This window comes from Falco biarmicus, chromosome 6 (genome assembly GCF_023638135.1).
Source record: "Falco biarmicus isolate bFalBia1 chromosome 6, bFalBia1.pri, whole genome shotgun sequence".
NCBI lineage: Eukaryota > Metazoa > Chordata > Aves > Falconiformes > Falconidae > Falco > Falco biarmicus.
In genome coordinates this window covers 69,847,042-69,865,573 of record NC_079293.1, presented here as the reverse complement: position 1 = coordinate 69,865,573, position 18,532 = coordinate 69,847,042, and the positions used below count along the sequence as shown (strand labels likewise).

The 18,532-nt window shown below is 46.5% G+C and overlaps 1 protein-coding gene across 1 annotated transcript in view; it reads left to right on the top strand.

The window, feature by feature from the left end:
* Window positions 1-2,753: 2,753 nt before the first annotated feature.
* The window catches only part of GRIK2 (glutamate ionotropic receptor kainate type subunit 2), a 415,167-nt gene continuing 399,388 nt past the window's right edge, over window positions 2,754-18,532 (top strand). The window contains exons 1-2 of the mRNA XM_056344643.1: window positions 2,754-2,887; window positions 8,246-8,650. Of these exons, the coding sequence (XP_056200618.1) occupies window positions 8,536-8,650 (115 nt within the window). The 5' untranslated portion in view covers window positions 2,754-2,887; window positions 8,246-8,535. The remainder of the gene's footprint in view (window positions 2,888-8,245; window positions 8,651-18,532) is intronic.

Genomic DNA, 18,532 nt, shown 5'->3' with positions numbered 1-18,532 from the left:
AGGAATGCAGTAAACCCAGATTATTTCATTCTATAAATTTAGAAATAATGCTGGGAAAAACAAAGTAAAAAATCATTCTCACAAAGATCTTTGCAAGTTTGTTTACATTTTAATGGGGTAACATTCTTATTGGCACTTATAAAACTCATTTTAAACAGCTAGTGAAAAGATGAAACATTGTTATTTGATAAAGTTTTAAATTTCAATAAAAATTATCAGAAATAAAAAAGAAGGAAGCAAGCGAATAAGTTTGGTGGGGTTTTTTTCTTTTAAGAGTCCAGGACCCTGTGTTACAAATTCTCTGGTACACCTTATTTGATTATTGACAGACTTGGGCCTGTGTTTTCCTATGTGTAACTTTCTAGTGATCAATACCAATAAAGTTCAAAGTTCCCACAGTGTAACTGGGTAGAAACATAACAAGGAATTTTGTCAGTATTGAAATTATGGGGTTTTGCAGTAGTCAAGGCCTGAGAAGAGAGAATTCCAGAGTATCTTGCCATCATGTCACTGACTTGCAGTGTGATCTTAGGCTTATTCCAACTTTCCTGCTCCAACTTTCTTTATTTGAGTAATAAAGAGACGTATGCAAAGTCCCTAAATATCCGAAGTGATATGTGTTGATAAGAGCACTGGTGACACTGGGAACCTCTTTCCTGATTCTGCGTAAAGCATTCTTGTCTGAGAAAGGCATTGAGGGCTCCACATCTGGACAGAAATGTAACCCAGGCAACAAGGGAAAAGACTCTGCATCAATGTAGTTGAGGTGAAATGATTACATGAGTGTATTACACAATCCGTCTGCAGTATTAGAACCACTCTGGGGGCTGAAATGCCACATCCCTTTTTTATCCCTGCCTTCCTTTCTCTCATCTTAGAGAAACACCTTTGAGTTACGTATTTTTATGTGTGCCTCGTTCTCGGGTCAGAAAACTGAGGATAGTAACAGCGCAAATGCAGTCAGCGGTGACAGAAGAGGGACGGAATCGCCGAGTCACGGCTCGCACAAATGTTGGCTCCTCCGACCTCACACGCTTCCCACTCTTCGCCTGCCCGCAGCGTTACCCCGCGTCGGTTTCCCGGAGATCGCGGAGATCCCTTGGGCCCTGCTGTGGGGCTCCTGGCGGTCCCTGTCCCTCCCGCGAGGCGCCCACGGGGCTCAGCTGCCCGCCACCCCGTCCCGCTCAGCTGCCCCGCCAGCCGCCCGCTCACTGCCGGCGCGGCTCCTCCCCGGCCCCTTTACCTCCTAAGGCGGCACAAAGCGCATTGCTTTAGCAGTGGGTTTGGTTTTTTTCAGGAGTTATTTCCATTACAGCTCCAGGCAAACGAACTGACTAATGAATTTTCTGCCGGCCAGGGAAGTGCGCTGCTAGTAATTACGGGTTGTGCCGTGGGGCCGATTAAGCTGCAAGTCACAGCGGCCAGAGCCCCGACCGCGGCGAGCCCGGCGCGGGCTGTGCCGCCTGCGCTCGGCTCTACAATGGGATCATTGACTATTTATTTACTTCGCACAACAACTCTGCTGTTTACTTCATTATAGGAGCTTTTCAGTCACCAACCCTCACCCGCCCCAGCCCCATCTCTTCGATGCTCTTCGAGCCCCCCCGCCTCCGATAACCAGGGCTCCCTCGCTGATCGCTTGGGCAGATGAAGCGGGGTGACGCCTGAGCATCCTTTGTGGGGTGCGGGAGGCGTTCCCCCGCCGATCCGGGAACGGAAATTTTTCGTGAGGGAGGGGCGAGGGGACGGGGATTTTCTTGTCTAACTGCACAGCACGTCTGCCCGGAGATGAGACCTCGGGGAGGCTGCGGGGTGGAGGGGAGGCGCAGGGGAAATCGTGCGGCGCATCACCATCGGCAGAAGGGCAGAACCGGCAGATGCCTGTGGCGCTGCCGGACCGAGCGCGGCTGGGCGGGAGGGGAAAAGAGTGGCAACCCCGCCAGGGAGGACCGCATTTCACACCCCAGCTGATTAGGGAGGCCCTGGCCCTGTTATCAGAGCTCCCTTCCCGCGGCGCTGCCGCTTAGGGGAGAGTCAAGCGAGAAGGACAGAGGCGGCTGCGGCTCCCGCAGGGCGCGCTCGCCCTCCTTGCTCGCCCTTGCAGGGGGTTTCTCCCCCTCCTCGCACCCTCTTTCAGCCTGGATGGGGTGTGGGAAAGTGCCTGAGCTCAGTCCCCGCTAGTCCAGGGAAGGAGCGGAGACAGGTGGGCTTCAGCACCAGGAAGGAGTCGAGAGGCAGCCGAAGGCACCCGCACTTTCCCCAGCACTCCCGCAGGCTGCCGTAGGGACGCTTCGCGCAGCCCCGCACCGACGGGGCAAGTCGGGGACGGGCAGGGGTCGCTGAGCGTCGTTTTGCGGGCGGCAGGGTCCAACCCCCACCCCCCTCAGGGTTTACAAAAGGGTCTCCGGAACCCCGATTAGCAGTTCTGACTTTTAACGCCCTGAAAACTCGCCGCCTGGCCAGCTCTGGTCCCTCGGGCGACGGCGGGGGGGCGGGGGGGAAGAGGCGGGAGCGTTTCTGCTTTGCCGCCCGCGAAGCCCTGCGGCCGCCGGTGGGCAGCGGGGCCGGCGGGGGCGGCGGGGGCGGCGGCGAGGCTTGGCGTTGCGGGGAGCCGGGAGCGGCGGCCGTGGAGGAAGCGGGTTTCTGCTCCTTTAAAGGGCGCTGTGCGGCGCTCCCGACGGGAGGCGGATCTCCCTCCTTCCTTCCTTCCCTCCCTCCCTCCCTCTCCCCCCCTCTTCGTCGCTCGGCCGCCGCTTTCCGCCGCCGTCAGTGGTGCCCGGACGCCGGCTGCACCGCAGCCCGGGCAGTCCCCGGCGTCCTGCCACCGCCCTTCCTCCCCCCGCCTCCACCTTCCTCTCCCTCCCCGCTTCCCCGCCCGCAGCTCAAGGTAGGAGGATGTCCCGGGGTCTTCAGCTGGCCGCCACGGCCGGAGGGATTGCATGCCAATGAGGGGCTGCGGGCGGGGGACGGGGGACGGGGTGGGCGGGAAAGCGGGGCGGCGGGGGTCGCACCGTAGCCGCGCTGTGCCTAGAGCTTGCACGCCGCGATGTCTCCTGGCCAGGTGTCCCCGGGCAAAGGCGGGCGCTGAGCTGGCGAACCCGAGCACTACTGGGCTGGCAGGCTCCTGCCGCCCAGGTCTGTCCCTCCTGTGGGGCACTCAAACCTGTCGCCTTCCTCTCTGCGTTCCCGCGTTGCTCCACACCGTGGGAGCCGCCGCTGTCCCCCAGCTACAGGCGGAGGGGTGGGAAGCGGGGGGAGAGCCCCGGGCAGCGCAGCCCCCGCTGCCCCCCGCCCGGCTCCCGCGGCAGCGCGGAACTGCCCCCCACAGCCGGAGAGCCGCTCCCGGGCCAGGTCCCGCGGCCGAGCAGCCAGCCGTGAGGATGTGCCCCCCGCTCTCCTGGGGGAGCGGAGGTGAGAAACGGGCTCTAACTTCGCTAGAGTTGTGGGTGGACAACAGTGTCTCTGTTTCATGAGGTCTCCTCCTGCCCCTACCCGGCCCCCACCGTTCGGCGCGGCCAGCCCCCCCTGCGGCTTGTCGGCAACCCTGTCATTTATTTCTGAACAAGTTCAGCATTCTTTGGGTGAGCATCCCTCGCTAACCCAGCCAGGGTGCTGACACTCTGTGTAAAGCAAGAGACATTACTGCCTACGGAGTGGAGGCATGATTGCAAGAGCTGTGCGAGCACTGAAAAGGAATGAGTACATTATAGTGAAATCTTTTCCACGTTTTCCTCAGAAACTTTTGGGGAAGTAGAGCATGGGAAACGTTAAACATCCTCCTTCTCCTCCCAAAATCTTTCACAGCTTCCCCAGCCTCAAAGCAAACTGAAGGGACGAAAGGCTGATCTGTAGATAATGTCATAAATGTTTGTTCTTACTGCTTAAAACCTGCAAGGAAAGGGCATTGCTGTGATGCTCAGAAGTGCCTGAGCAAGTAAGTCTATTGCATACTCAATTCGTTAATTAGAATACACGTCTTTCCACGAGCTAAAAATTAATTACCACCTTAAAATGTCATTAATCATCGGCACAGCAGAAACTTGGTTGTAAATTTGGACTGAGCTAATAACAGAAAGAAGAGAACCTATGTTTTTTATAGCTGGTGGGACTGAAGTGCAAGTGGGCCGCAATGTGTTTCTAAATGATAATATCAACATTTATTTGAATACTTTGGCAAACGTTTAAGAAGGGAGGACTATTACTGCTTTGTCAGCAAAGCTGCAATACTTGTTTCTAGAGAGCTAGAGATGCTGGTCAGGTGTTGCGGTAAGCTATGGCTCTCCTTACACCAGGCTGCAACAGCAGGACTGTGGTGGCATGTGAATCTGAAGCATTTGCAAGGATTTGCCGAAATATATCCAAGAAACAAAGCTTTGGGGACTGTGTGTTGTATGCACACTATATCAGTGGTTGTTGGAAGAGGACAAAACAGTAGATTGAGTGATATAAATGTCTTATCATTGATTCTTACATACACAGCTATGACCTGAAAACGAAAGCCATTTCCTTTTTAAAGTAATACGGTAAAACTATACATCCCAGTAGGTGGCAGCTAGCTGGAACTGGGTTAACTTTTATTGTGATAACAGCACATAAAAATGAGTTCTGAAGGAAAAAGTGTCTGATATAGTGTCTGATATAAGGTAATCAGTATCACATATCTCCCCTTTCTAATGAAACACTATGTACGTAAGTTCACCATTTATATTTGACACATACCTAAAAATTTAGTAGGCTTTTATTACCCAGAAAAGGTTCAAAGGCCTCAGATTGTCTATTTTTTCCCCTATCTAAAGCTATAATACTGGTTTTTATATCAGCTTCTTTAGAAAGTTGTTCTTGTGTATTGAAGATGTGTTACCACCTTGTCTACAATAGATGGTCAAAATGTAAAACAAATCAAACCCCATACATTCAAAAATTGTAGATTTCCCAGTTGCTGATCACTGAAGTGTAGGGGGCATTTTCATAAATACTTTAATCTGAAAAAACCCTGTGTCACAGTGGTAACAAGTCCCCAAAACACAAGAGCAGCTTCTCCAGTATAACATTTTCTTAGGGCTTTCCAACCTTTGAGCTGTACTTCTCACAGGGAAGGAAATCTGAAAGGCGTTAAGAACATTTACCTGCTTTCATATTGAAATCATTCTGGAGGGTGAACAAAAGTCTATTTCTTAAAGGCTACCCTTCTTTTTCCTTCCCTTCCCCGAAGGACAAATGACGCTAAAGTACAAATAACCGAAAAGGAATCTAGGGTGGAGGAGTCTGAGGCTTTAGTTAGTTGTGTAGTCTATAAGTGATCTTCAGTCACCAAATATTTAGTGAGTTCTAAACGTCTGATGTCTTGCAAGATTTACTTTTTCATAAGAAGCTGATATTCTTGAGAAAATAATTCTGCATTGATTGCGACTTTCCTTCAAGGTGGGAGCTAGGGGTTGAAAGAAGGGGGGAGTGATGTTAACACAGAGCATTAGGCGATGTGTGATAGCAGTTAAGGAGAGCTGTACTCCTTCTGAACCCATAAAATGCCATAGAATAGCTGGCCAGCTAACATAATCGAGGTTATAATATGTGTCTTTAAAGAAGCCGATAACAGATTTTAATTTCCTTTCCGTGCTGCGAAGTGACTGGAAGGGAAAGAAAATGCGCCGTGACACCGGCGGGGGCTGGGGCGGGGGCGCGGCGGCGGGCGGGGCGGCGCGGGGGGCGCTCTCCGTGGTGCTGGAGGAGCCGCCCGCCTGCACCTCCCGCTGCGCCGGGGCCGCGCCGGGCGCTGTCCGCGGTGCCGGGGCCGCAGCCGGCGGTGGCGGGTGCGAGCACGGGGGGAACGGAGATGGGGCTCAGCTTAGGCGTGCGACCAGGGGTGTCCTGTGGGCTGCTGGATATTTAACCGTAGAAGGAATTAATCACAAGTTGTTTTATGATTTCAGTTATAAAGCCCTCGGTGAGTTAGGAGCTCTGCTGGGCTTAGATTACAGATAGCTGCTGGTTGGTTTCTTTCAAGAGACCTTATAAAATCAGATTGATAACAGGAGTTACTTTGCCCAAACTTTATGTCTTGTCTAATGTGCTAAAGCTGATTATGAATACTGTATTTTCAAAACTGCTCACCAAAACTGAATTGAATTTAAAAAAGGAAAAATCCATTTAGACAGGAAGCTACTTCTGTGCATCCACAATTCAAAAAGTATTTAAAGATGCCTAAAGCCCTTTATTTCAGCAACGCCAGGGGAAGGACACAACAAACGTTCATAGTATTCACGTGGGTTGGTTTTATTTCTCCTTAGACTAAGATAAAATATGAATGAGTATAAGAGAATAAACGAAATAGAAAATACAAGAAAATGCATCTCTCTGCATTTTTGCTGGGAGATATTCTAAATGTGAACTGAAGGAGTCGCTAGATATCCTTGCTTTTAACACGAGGTGTTCTTTTTAAAGTGCTCCAATAGTCAAATCGTCTGATTGAATTCCCTGCTAGACTGCAGAACTAGCCATTCATGATACTTATTTTTGACACTGCAGTTATGCCTCCATCTTAAAGGAAAAAAAAATCGATGATGTTTAATAATCCTCTCGCAGAATGTACATTTCTTTTCATCAGCATTTTACAGTGTTTTAAGTAAATGCGTGCAGAGAAAATCAGTAAGCCATAATGACAAAAAGTTACTGTGAATTGCTAACACTCTTAGAGATAGAGAGCACCAACATTACAGGTTACAATTTAAATGCTGCTGTTACCTATTTACATGTCTACCATACACAGATGTTATTTAAGAATAAACTGTACCTCACATCTGTCATGCTCTACTTCTGATAGATTCCACAGAGTGTTCTCATTAGCTTGGCATCATCGGCATTTATTTCTGTAAAGTCAGGTTTATTCTGTGCTCATCTGTATGTATCTGTGGGGGAGGTCTCTCAGTGGTATTTTCTTTAGTAATAAAAAGCAAGGAGCGAGATAAAGGAGACAAAAGATGTCTGTAGGCAGAATGTAGAATAAAATGAATTAATTTTCCTGGTGGGGAATCTAGGAATTATCTTTTAATGTTTGTAATAAAGCTTAAGTAGGTTCAGCAAAAGCTTCTCTTAGATTGCAAAGTCTGACAGTCCTGGTTCAAGGTATTTTAATAGATACAAGCACACAACTAATTGTATTTCCAAGGAAAATCTGAAGTAGTCCACAGAATGAGTTTATCTTTTTTGGAACACCTGGTGAAAAGACAAAAGTCGGTGGCTGCATTTGCAGATAGAAACTCAACACCCCACTATCAAACTGAGAAGTGCTATTGTTCTCACCGAGGACTGCAAAATGACAAACTACATAGATCTCTCAGTACAGGGAGGAACAGCAATATTTCCATAATAGTAGAATGAAAGGAAAGCAGTGCAAAATAAGAGAGTGGCAGAATAAAGTGTAAAACATAAACTAGTAAGTCCCCAACTTACTGTCTTTTAAATAACATTACAATTTCAAGCAAGTTGAGCAAAACAGGTCTGTGCATTCAACAAGGCTGTTCTGGCGCTGCCGGTTCCCCTTTACCTTGTGAAAGCAGGCTGGTGCTCCGTAATCACCGGGTCCGGAGCAAGTTCTTAGGAACAGCCAATAAACAAGCCATCACTACCCTATTTCATGCATTAACGTGAGAAGCAGTTAGTGAGTGGAAATATCAGGATATATATATATATATATATTATCCTAAACGTTATTCTGATAACCTGCATGACTTTATTGTCAACCGCCTCTTTCACAACTCTAAAGCTAAGTGATTTCGACCCAGGCAGTCAGCTATTAAAATGCACGAATTGATTTTTACACAACCGATTCCCTTTTCCCTTATACACCCCCCCCCCTCCCCATTCCCCCCCCCTCCCCCCCCCCCACGCCGCTACAGATCCTTATAGCTATTGTTAGAGCAACCGAAATACTAATAACAATTAGAAGCATGTAAATAAAACCAGGCTGTTTTTTCCTCTGACAACGCTAGGCGATCAGATCGGTTGCATAATAGAAATTGGGAAGGCTGTCTGACAGGCAGCCTTAAGAAGAGAAGAGCTATCTCAATTTCTCTCACTTAATCTTGGCTTCGCGTCAGAAGCTGTGCAGCAGTGCAGTAGAATGGGAGCACGGCAAAAGCTTCGCCACTGAAACGGCTGGTGCTCACTGACTCTCGCTATGTGGCGATACCTCAGCGATTTCTCCAGCTGGATTACCTATTGATTTTCCTCCTTTCTTGCCTCCCAGGTTTACTCGGCTGGACATTGTGTGTGTTTGGATTTCTCAAGGATTCTCCCCCGACTAACATGGATGTCCCACCATTCCTTGCAGTTGAAGGTTGCTCCTTGGCGCAGTGAATGAAGAACATGCAGGGATTGCTAATGGGTTTGGGAAGCGTAGACTCTCTCCTCTCTCTGTGACCATGCCGTGATCGTGTCTGAGGGCCATCAGTTTACGTATCCTCATTCTCACCCTACCGGGAAACCTGACGGCTTAGAAGGGGGAAGTAAGGCAGCGTGTGTGTGCATAGAAACATCATGAAGATTATTTCCCCTATTCTAACTAATTCAGTCTTCAGATGCATCATTAGACTCCTTCTTTGCTTACTGTGGATTGGATATTCTCAAGGAACCACACATGTATTAAGATTTGGTAAGATTTGCCGACACTTTTTTCATTCTGCGTTTAAGCCTCAATGTGATATACATAGGATTGACTCAGAAGGGGGTGCTGGGGGAGAGCTGGGACGTGCTACCGGAGTGAGGCACCGAAGTCCCTCTTTATTTTGCATCCGGAGGGATGAATTGCTGTGTGGTTTTGTTTTTTTTTTCTTCTGTGGCTGCAGCTCATTGTAGCCGTAGTAACGGCACGATGATGATGATAATTATAATAACAATAGCGAGAAAAATGACTGGCAAATGCGTTTGCCTAAGGCTCTGCGCTGCTTGCGTGGCTTTCTCGTAATGCACATTTTTGTTTCCATAGTAGTGGAAAGCATCGCTAATACAGTGCTTGATCAGTTAAAAATCTGTCAACTAGTTGTTAAGTTTCGGCCGCCCGTCTCCATCCACCCGAGCCGATCCCGTGTGGGCGCGACGCTGTGATCTGAGTGAGACCTTTGGGCTGATTTCCGCTTGAAGCGGCTGCCTGCTGGCTTGTCACTTCAGTGGCGTTTAGTTAGAGAAGTGATATGTGTCTTAAGCGGTGGTCGTGAAAGAGCCTTTGCGATACGTTTCAAAGACGCAGCCTTTCTACGCGAGGAAAGTTGTATGAGGTGTCAGCCCCCACCCCCCCTCCAAAAAAAAAAAAAAAGAAAAAAGAAATGAGACAGCGAGAGAGGGGAGTCATAGATCAGAATGAAATTTCCAGGAAAGCAGAGAGGTTTTACATGTTAAAGACTATTCCAGCTGAACTGTGAAAACTAACCTCAACAGCTTTGCCTGCCTATGCGCGCGTGTGTACGCGTGTACGAGCAAGCAGGCAAGCGAGGGAGACATTGCAGCCGCTGCATCCCCTATAGAAGTTTCGCAGCAAGGAAGGGCAGGACGGGAATGAAAGTTGACGGCGGCTCCAGGGGGCTGCGCGGCCCGGGGAAGTCCTCCGGGGCGAGCCACGGCGGCAGCCCTGGGACCCCCGGCCGGCCGGCGCCGCGGGCGGAGCTCCCAACCCCGCGGGAGGCGGCGGGGACTGGCCGAAAGTTGGGTCCGCAGCGGAGCGGCGCCCGCCGGCGGCGGGGCTGGGGGGAAATCGCGCATCTCCCGCCTTCGCGCTGGCCGCGGCAAGCTGTAGCAGCCTCTATATCCAGTTCTGGGGGCCGCTGGAAGCTCTTGTCTCCGCCTGGGAGTAGTGCCTTGGTTTGATTTTGTTTAAATTTCACCCCCTCCCGCGCACGCTTTTGTGCGGAGGGGAAGGTGGGTAATGATTAAAGTCACCAGGCTGTTACAGATCTCGTGTGCTGAATTCCTAGTAGTACTTATTTTCTGCTTCCATCTGGTCTAAAGGTGGTGCTTAAGGCACGTTGCTCTTAGCAACCGTCTTCAGGAATGCTTGTTTCTTTGGACATGGCTAAACGGGTCCGTATATCATTGCGGGGTTTGTTTCGCATTCCGTCTGATCCATAATCACGGCCGTGAAACTAGCGCTGGGGTTGCCTGCAGCCTGGAACTGCGCGGCTGCCTGTCCTTCCGCCACCCGGGGTTCAGAACCGGTGCTGAGGGTCCGTCTCTAGAAGTCTGAACGACTTCCAAGGCTAGCTATGTAAACATCTTTCCCGGGCGCACCGTTAGCAAGAGGTGGGCTTGCCTGCTTTAGATGAGAGCGCTCTCTGAATTCTAGCCCAGTATACCTATAGAGACAGCCCTGGAGAGTAGCGTTTTGGTAATGAGTAGAGTAACAAATAATCCCGAGACTGAAGGGTGGTGCAGAGGGACGCCGGCGCCCGCTGCCATGGTCGTGCACGCATCTGCTCCGCTGGGCTGAGTCCCCTTCCCGCCCGGTCACACAGCCGTTAGCGGGCTGTGCTCGCTCCACCGTTTGTAGCAGAGAAGTGTGAGTCCGCTCCTGACTCACCGCATGCTTTTTCTAGTCTTTCCAAAGAACTGTCGCCAACCCATCTCTGAGCCTTGGAAGTATGTAGGGAGCGGTTTGTTAGTTTATATTTGTATGGAAAACGTTAGACGTAAGAGAGCGCAAAGAAGACTTTTGCCCTGCTCAGCCGGGCCTGTTGCACATCTCTGTTTTAAGGAGCCTGGATTTAGCCTGGTCCAGGTGTGGAGTGACTGTCACTGACCGCGAACTCCCGCTCCTTCCCCAGAGGCATCTCTGCCTCTGTGTAGGGCATGGTGGGGAGGAGGGAAGGAGCAGGGAATGAGCTGTGGAAAGGCTTCGGTTATTTCCGAGAGGGGAATTCTCCGCTGCCCCCTCCGGGTTCCCGCGCTATCTGTCCCTTCGGGGTGTCCTTGCGACCAGGAGGACGGGATACTGATGCCTTTCTGTGGAGTCCTTCCCGAGGAGAAGCGAAATCTGAGGAGATTCCCTCCAGGAGGCAGCTTGCCAGCCCCCGCTCTTCTCTCTCAGCCGGCAGCGCTATGGCAACAGGGGAGAGCTTGAAGCCTGCCAGAACTCCAGCCCTCTCATTCCTCATGTGCAAATTAACCACCATGGATTCGCATTGTCCTTCCCACGGCTCCTCTCATTGTTGGGACTAGCCAGCATGTCCTTTCTCTCTCTCGTTCTCAAGCTACCTTTCAGCAACCACACAGGGAAGCCGAGCCGCCAGGGTTATCTGTCAAATGCGGGGGTGGGTATTTTTGCCTGCGCGTTGTGGAGCAAAGACGGGGAGAAGCTGGTGCGATGGTGTAATTCCCTCCCTAGCGACACTCACTCAGACATCTGGACGCCCGCCTGCTGCTGCTGGAGTAGGGCAACGTGGTATCTGGGCATCGCACCAGGCACCCTTCCTAAATTACACCTCGCTTCATGGGGCGTGTGGCCAGGATCCCTCCCTTGTCCTTTCTGAATAGCTTCCCAACAGCAAGTCCAGGAAACCCTAAGGGTGAGGCTTGTGCCCAAGATTTTCCAGGGTTCCAAACGGGAGCGGTCCTAAACCCTTGCTGTGGGGAAAAGGACAGGTCTCATCTTGACGAGGGAGAAAAGCAGCAGCTTGGTATTTGTCTCTCCGCTGTGCTAAGTGTGATGGAAACCTTTTCCTTATCACTTGGCACCGTGCAAAAGCCAAAATACGTGACCGCCGGCACATCCATTCCGTTATCGGGGATCACGTCTCGCAGCTTGCCGAGTCACTCGCTCCTGTGTAATCGCAGACCCAGGGCAGCGGCTCCCCAGAAACACCAGGTAGCTCGGCACAGCCACATCTACAGCCCAGCCCAGCCGGGGCCCGGGGCTGGCCTCTGCCTCCGCCACCACCTTTCCGTAGGCCCCCTCGCTTCTCCCTTTACCTCCTTGGGGGCATCTCGGCGCTTAGCCCAGTACGACTGAATTAACAGGCTATTAAGAGTCGTTAACCATCGGTAGCTGCTCACCTGCGTTGCCATAAACGCGCCCCTCCCTTTGCCCAAGGCACTAAGAGCCCGAGCTGTTTAAAACCACTCTTCTCTTACCTACGCAGGCCATGAATATCAACTCTTTGATATCTGGAGCACTCTAAAATGCCCTCTTTTGTTTAAATTGCCCCTTTCGGGCCTTGTCTCTGCCTGCCGCGAGCAATTCGCCTTTCCACAGCCAAGGCGTGAGGCGGAAGCAGCGGCTGGACGGCGGGAGCGGTCTGGCCATGGCGCTCCGTTCTCCCCCGGCTGACTCGGCATCCGGGGCAGCGCGGGGGCAGCCTTGCACCGCAGGGGGCCCGCAGGCTTGGTAAGTGTTTCCTCACTTCGTGAGATACTTTGTTTTCTTCAGCGCGTTCAGATGTAAGGGTAAAGAAGAGGCCCACGTCTGTAGCCTCGGCTTCTTGTTGCTTTGGAGTTGCCTGACTGCGGGCAGATGGAGAAGGGAGCTGAGTGTTACGGGGTGCAATGGACTATAAGGGAAATGCGTGGGTGTCTTCTTCCAGCTTGAAAACAAAAGAAAGCCAAGAGATGGAAACGCTTCTCAAGGAATGAAGGGAGAGCTTTGAACTTTTTAATGACTTCTTCTCCCCCGCCCCCCCAAAACAGAACCCGACACCAAGCTCTTACAAAGCCTAGTAATTTACTGATGCCCTCCTTAAAATAATAATAGCAAAATAAAGCTGTATATGATCACATAATCTTTGGGTTTTAAGAAAAAAACAACCCTAACCGCAGTTCTCAACTCCGTGTGGGAACCTGGGAAGGGGAATTTACGCCGGAGTCTTTCTCCGTGAAGACATAGCACAGGTTTCATCTGACGCACTTCTTAGCTGAGCTCCTTTGCTCAAACAGATTAAGTTTATCTCCATATAATTGTTTTCACGAGGTCGAGCGTGGCAAACCCAGGGAAGGGGCCGGCTCACCGTGCCCACCGCTGGCGCAGCTGGCGGCGGGTGCCCAACGGCACCTTCTGGGGCAGCGGTGGCCGCGTGAACCTGCCCAGCAGCGTTCAAACCCGGCAAGTCACGGAACAACAGAGATAGCTCTGTGCAAAAGGGTATGAGACAAAAGTTCCAGTGAAAAATACCTACTGGGTAATCACGTAGTTTTCCTAGACCGGACCTGCATTAGCTCTCCTGAATATGCACTTTCTTTCCCTTGGATGTTGCACTGACACCCTTTTAGTGGAAGGAGGTAGCCGTTCTGCCTGTATTTGAGAGAAATAAGAAACTGTGCGTATCTTTTTTTTTTTTTAGTGGGGAAAGCAGTCTGCCCTCAGATCAAGAGTGTGATGAAAATCTGAAAAATAAACACTTGTTGTGGCAGCCCTCAGAGGTCCGTGGCTTGGTAATTCCAGCATTTAGAGCCAATGAAAATTTTGCTGCCAAGGACAAGAAGCTTTCAATATGTGTTAACATCCTAATGGAGAGGAGTTCAAAATCAGCCTTACAAACAACAACAGAGATCTTTGAAAGAAGAGTAAGGTTAAGAGCCTCGGGAAAGTAGCAAGGAGGTGAGAAGCATTGTTATTGACTGGTCTAGATTAAACAGCACAGAGGAAGATTTCAATTTGATAACGTCACAGCCCTTCCTGTTTTTCTTTTCTGCTTCTGCTGACAATTTTGTAAGGTAATTAAATTGGCTGATTGAAGTCACAGTGGTCATGGGGCGATAAAGACCGTTTGGATTTAATGGAATTTAGAAACAACTGTGCGCCTGCACACAACTCTTAGAGAACGAGAATTTTAATGACTCATTCAGGGTGCTGACTACATAGAACGTCCTGGACGAGTTTAATTGAAAGGGCAAAGCAGATTAGTTGTATACAGTCTTTATTGCACTAGATAGGGGAATTAGAATTATCCTTTTAGAAGAGTCATTATTGCATTATCAAGATTTAATGTAGGCTAAGAAATCTTTCATCCTTGTGGGCTTTCTGAAATATCCCCACATGCTATTTACCTAGTGTTTGGAACACCAATACCCTTGTAAAATGATTTTCACACAACTGTCCAAGAGATTGGACACTGGGAAGTGTAGCTTGCTTTTTACTGACTGCTACTTGTCTTTTGAAGTGATGCAAAGTTCAAGTAATACCTCCCATTTAAATCTGGTTGCTGAATGAAATGGTTTCTGTCACTGGAGAAAAGAAACCAGAGAAAAAGAGATTTTTTTTCTAAACTCAAATATTAGAGATTTAAAAAAAAATACAAGAGAAAATCCTCTCGATTTAGAAAAGAAAAAAAAATATTTTGTAGTCATTGCAAATAATAACAGGTCTTTGTCCCCCACTTAATATATTTACGTCTCCTCTTTCTGAGTTTTAACCTTCATCCTCTTTAATCACTTCCAAGGGAAGAATTACTACAAGTTCTATCAATAATGCAAACCAGAAACTAGAAGGTGCCTTATTTCCACACTCCTCAATCTGCAAGGCAAATTAATGTTTCCCAAATAAGATTTTTATCATATAAGCTGTAATGTATGTTGGAAGATTAGATTAAACAATATGATAACTTAATGGCATTATGCTGTCACATCTGAAGTGGAATATGGGGGTTCAAAGACCACTTACATATTGATAGATTAAATTTTTTTGCTCCTCCCCAGTCTTTTGACTCCTGTAATATACAGTAATAATTATCTTAAGTTTATATAGTGCTTTCAATTTAAACAGCCAAAGCTTTAAGTAATGCAAAGAATACAGAACAAACATGTAATGATCATTATTCCAATTACTGGAGCTCAGCCAACTTTGGATAAACTAGATGGTTTTGTAATACTATGTAAAACACTAAACAGAAGCTCAAGAAATATGTTCTTAATTTCATTAAAAAGTAATTCTTAATAAATTGAAACCACAAAACTTTTTTTTTTTTTGGGGGCAAAAATTAGACATGACCCATGGGTGCCGTGCTCAAGACTGCTCTTTTTACCTGTCCTGCAAATATACACTTGGATCAAAATTTGCAAATGATTTGGATTAGCCTGGATTCAGATTTCCTTGAACATTATTCTTGTGTAGTCTTCCCAAAATGCTACTAAAATACAGCAATTCATCTAGGAAAATGTCTGGTACCATTGTTTGATGTAGCCTTCAAATAAAATACACATTTTTAGGTAATATATTTCACAAGTGTTTCCATTTCTGGTGTCTCTGCCTGGGGTATAGAAAAACAGGTTCCTTGCTAATATTGTGACTGGTGTCTACAGCAGGGATAGTTTAAAGCACTAGAGCTACACTCCAGTCCTTCGATAATAATGTTTTGTTATCAATGTTATTAATCAGAGGGTTAATTTATTTATAGATCTTACAGAATTTTACCTTCATATACATGGAAATGCATTCATTCATTAGCTGAATGTCTATTTTATTATGTTTGTGTTTCCATTCCCCAACTCTTTCCCCCACCCCCAATAAAATGGTTATCGGGATTTAAAAGTCAGTTAAATAAGAATGTTAAAAATATCTAACAGTCAGAGGGTCTTTCATGCTGAAATATTGACAAAGTCACCAATTCTTGCATTAGGCTCAGTAACACTGACAGAAGAACAGCCCAGGGTCAGTTTACTATGCTGTCAGGGACTGTTGTTCGGGAGACTTGATGAATTTTTTAATTCAATCTATCACGGCTTTTTTGTGTTCTTTTCATTTATCTTAGTATTTTCTTGGGTGTCTCTGCTAATTATGTAAACAGCGTATCTGATTTCAATGTGTGTAGCTAAATCTTAAAGTACTTAATGATCCGTGCTGTATTTTTACAGATGAATGGAAAAAGCAATGTTTTTATGAGTGGGCAAAATAATTTTGAAAGAAGGTGTTTTCTTATTTTTTTTCTTTTTTTTTTTTAACTTTTGCACCTTGAATAAGTTGGTCCCTTCCCTTGCTTCCTCTTTTTCATTTTTTTCAATAGTTGAAGTGGAAAACAGTTACTTAACTATCTGAAAGAGGAATGTATGTTTGAATGTTGTTGTTCTGGTCCTTTTTGGAAAGTCTTTGCTTCTCTAACTTTCTGGGAAACTGCTTGAAAAATTAAATCTGAAAGGCCTCATGTCTGTCTAGAAACTAAAATTCTAATCTAAGCCAAGTTTTAAGCCTCTGCTGCAGTGTTTGGAGAGTGAAGGAGGCCAACGGGTTAGGGAAGGTTGGCTTAGGTTGGGTAAATCTTACATCGCAGAAGTCAGGTTAGGTGAACGATGCCTTTCATGGCATCAGTAATATGGAGGAAGTAAAAGTGGATTAAGTAGGCATTTCTCTCTCCCCAGATTTTGAGGTTTATTACCACACACTGAACTCAATTTCTCAAGTAGGAATTTAAAAGGGAAAGATAAATATGTTAATGGCTCAACAGCTTGCTCCTGATATTAAAATACTAAAAAAAAGCTGAAAGAGAAACTACTCACTCATTAGGCTGAAAACTGACCAGAAAATGCGTGGTGCTTGTTCTTACAATAGGTTATCATAATCAGTCCTGTAAATAAGGACTTGTTTGTGAACATATGTATTTAACTGATTACTTAGTCTACAGAACTTCATTAAGTAAAGTTTATGAAGCTTGCTTCAAAAGTTGCAGAACTACTTTGGCTTTGGAAGAGCATGCCATCTTCACATTTAGCTTTTTCTGTATCTCCTGTTAAATATTTCAAATTAAGTTTCGTATTTCTCTGGTTATAAAAATAGCTATTACTTTAAAGTGGTTTTTGTCATAAGGTAACTGATACTGAATTAAAATAGTTATTAAATTAAAATTAAAATTATTAAAATACTTATTAAAATGCTCATTTATGAGCATATACACACTTAGTAGGTAACAATCTGGGTGAATTTATTAAGGATCATTTTATAATTGAACTTGCCATCCATTTGGGCTTTTGTCCTTCTCCAGGAGCTAAATATGAACCAGCTATTTTAATCTGCTTAGTATCTAAATATTTATCAGCTATATCAATCAGCTCATATTTATGCTGTTATTTAAAAGTTGCACAATTAGGACATGAATTACTGAATAGTCCATAATAAAAATAATTACACTAGTAAGCATGAAACATTTACAAGAAAATCTGAGTCTTGTACCCCTTTCTTTAAGCATGTAAGCAAATGTTTAGGTCCTGCCTCAACAGTTCACACTGTAAAACCTTGAAGAAAGCAGTTATTTTAACTGAAGACCAATCAAATCTTTTATTCCTACCTATATTTTCAGGGTTAGTGCTTGATCATCACTCAATACCAACTACCTGGATTGTCAGAGAAATAAGTCCTTGATAGTTTAGTGCTAAGTTAATTTATGTTAGTGTGTTTTTACTTTTACACCACAGATGATACGAGATCTGTGTGTACTTCTTAAAGTTTCTTATATGTAGTTATTTACAACTACAATGTATGGATCAAATATTGAAATAAAATAACAAACTTTCGGTTTTGTCCTCCTCTAACTTTCTGTTCAGGTCAGTGCCTTATGTTAGTACAAAATGAAATGAGAATCAGAGCTGTAAATTGTAGGACACTGTTTAGAAAAAGAATGGTTTAGATCCTTCTAATGCTAAACCTAAGTAATTATGTCCATTTAAATTTGTCTGTTTGTCCTAGATCTAGTCATTGGCTGGATGAGTTGGTGGTAAGAGTATTCTTCTGAAGAGGCATGATTAGGTCCATAGTGATGTTGAATGACACAGTGCTTTTCTAGTCAAGCCATCTGTGCTGGTTTACATTAGCGAAGGAGCTCATTCCAGAATTTGTCTTTCCTTGATTATTTTTTTTTTTTTACCAATTATCTTTTAAAATTGCATTACACTTCTTCTAGACTTAATTGGTCATTCACTTATTGATGTTAACAATATTTAGCAATTTGCTTACTTCCCCTAGTAGGATGGGGGAGAGAATTGAAAAGGTAAGAAAACTTGCAGGTTGAGGTAAAGACAATTTAATCGGTGTAAATCAAAAGCCACGTGCATAAGCAAAGCAAAACAAGGAATTCATTAAAAAAAGGAATTCATTCACCACTTCCCATCAGCAGGCAGGTTTGCAGCCATCATCAGGAAAGCTGGGCTCAATCGTGTAATAGTGACTTGGGAAGACAAACACCATCGCTCCGAACATATCTCCCCTCACCCCCCGCCCCCCCCCCCCCCCCCCCCCAATTCCTCCTCCTTCCCCCAGCTTTATATGCTGAGCATGATGTTCTATGGTACGGAACATCTCTTTGGGTAGTTCAGGTCAGCTGTCCTGGCTCTGCTCCCTCCTGGCTTCTTGTGCCCCGGTCACTGGCAGAGCATGGGAAACTGAGAAGTCCTTCATTTAGAGTAAGCACTACTTAACACAGTAATGTTTTAGTTGTTGCCTATTCACATACATGTAACCTTATTTGCATACTAAATCCAAAACACAGCACTGTACCAGCTACTGAGAAAAAAATTAACTCTGAGACAAAACAGGGCAGTGCTATAAAATTCAACATGATAGTGAATAATT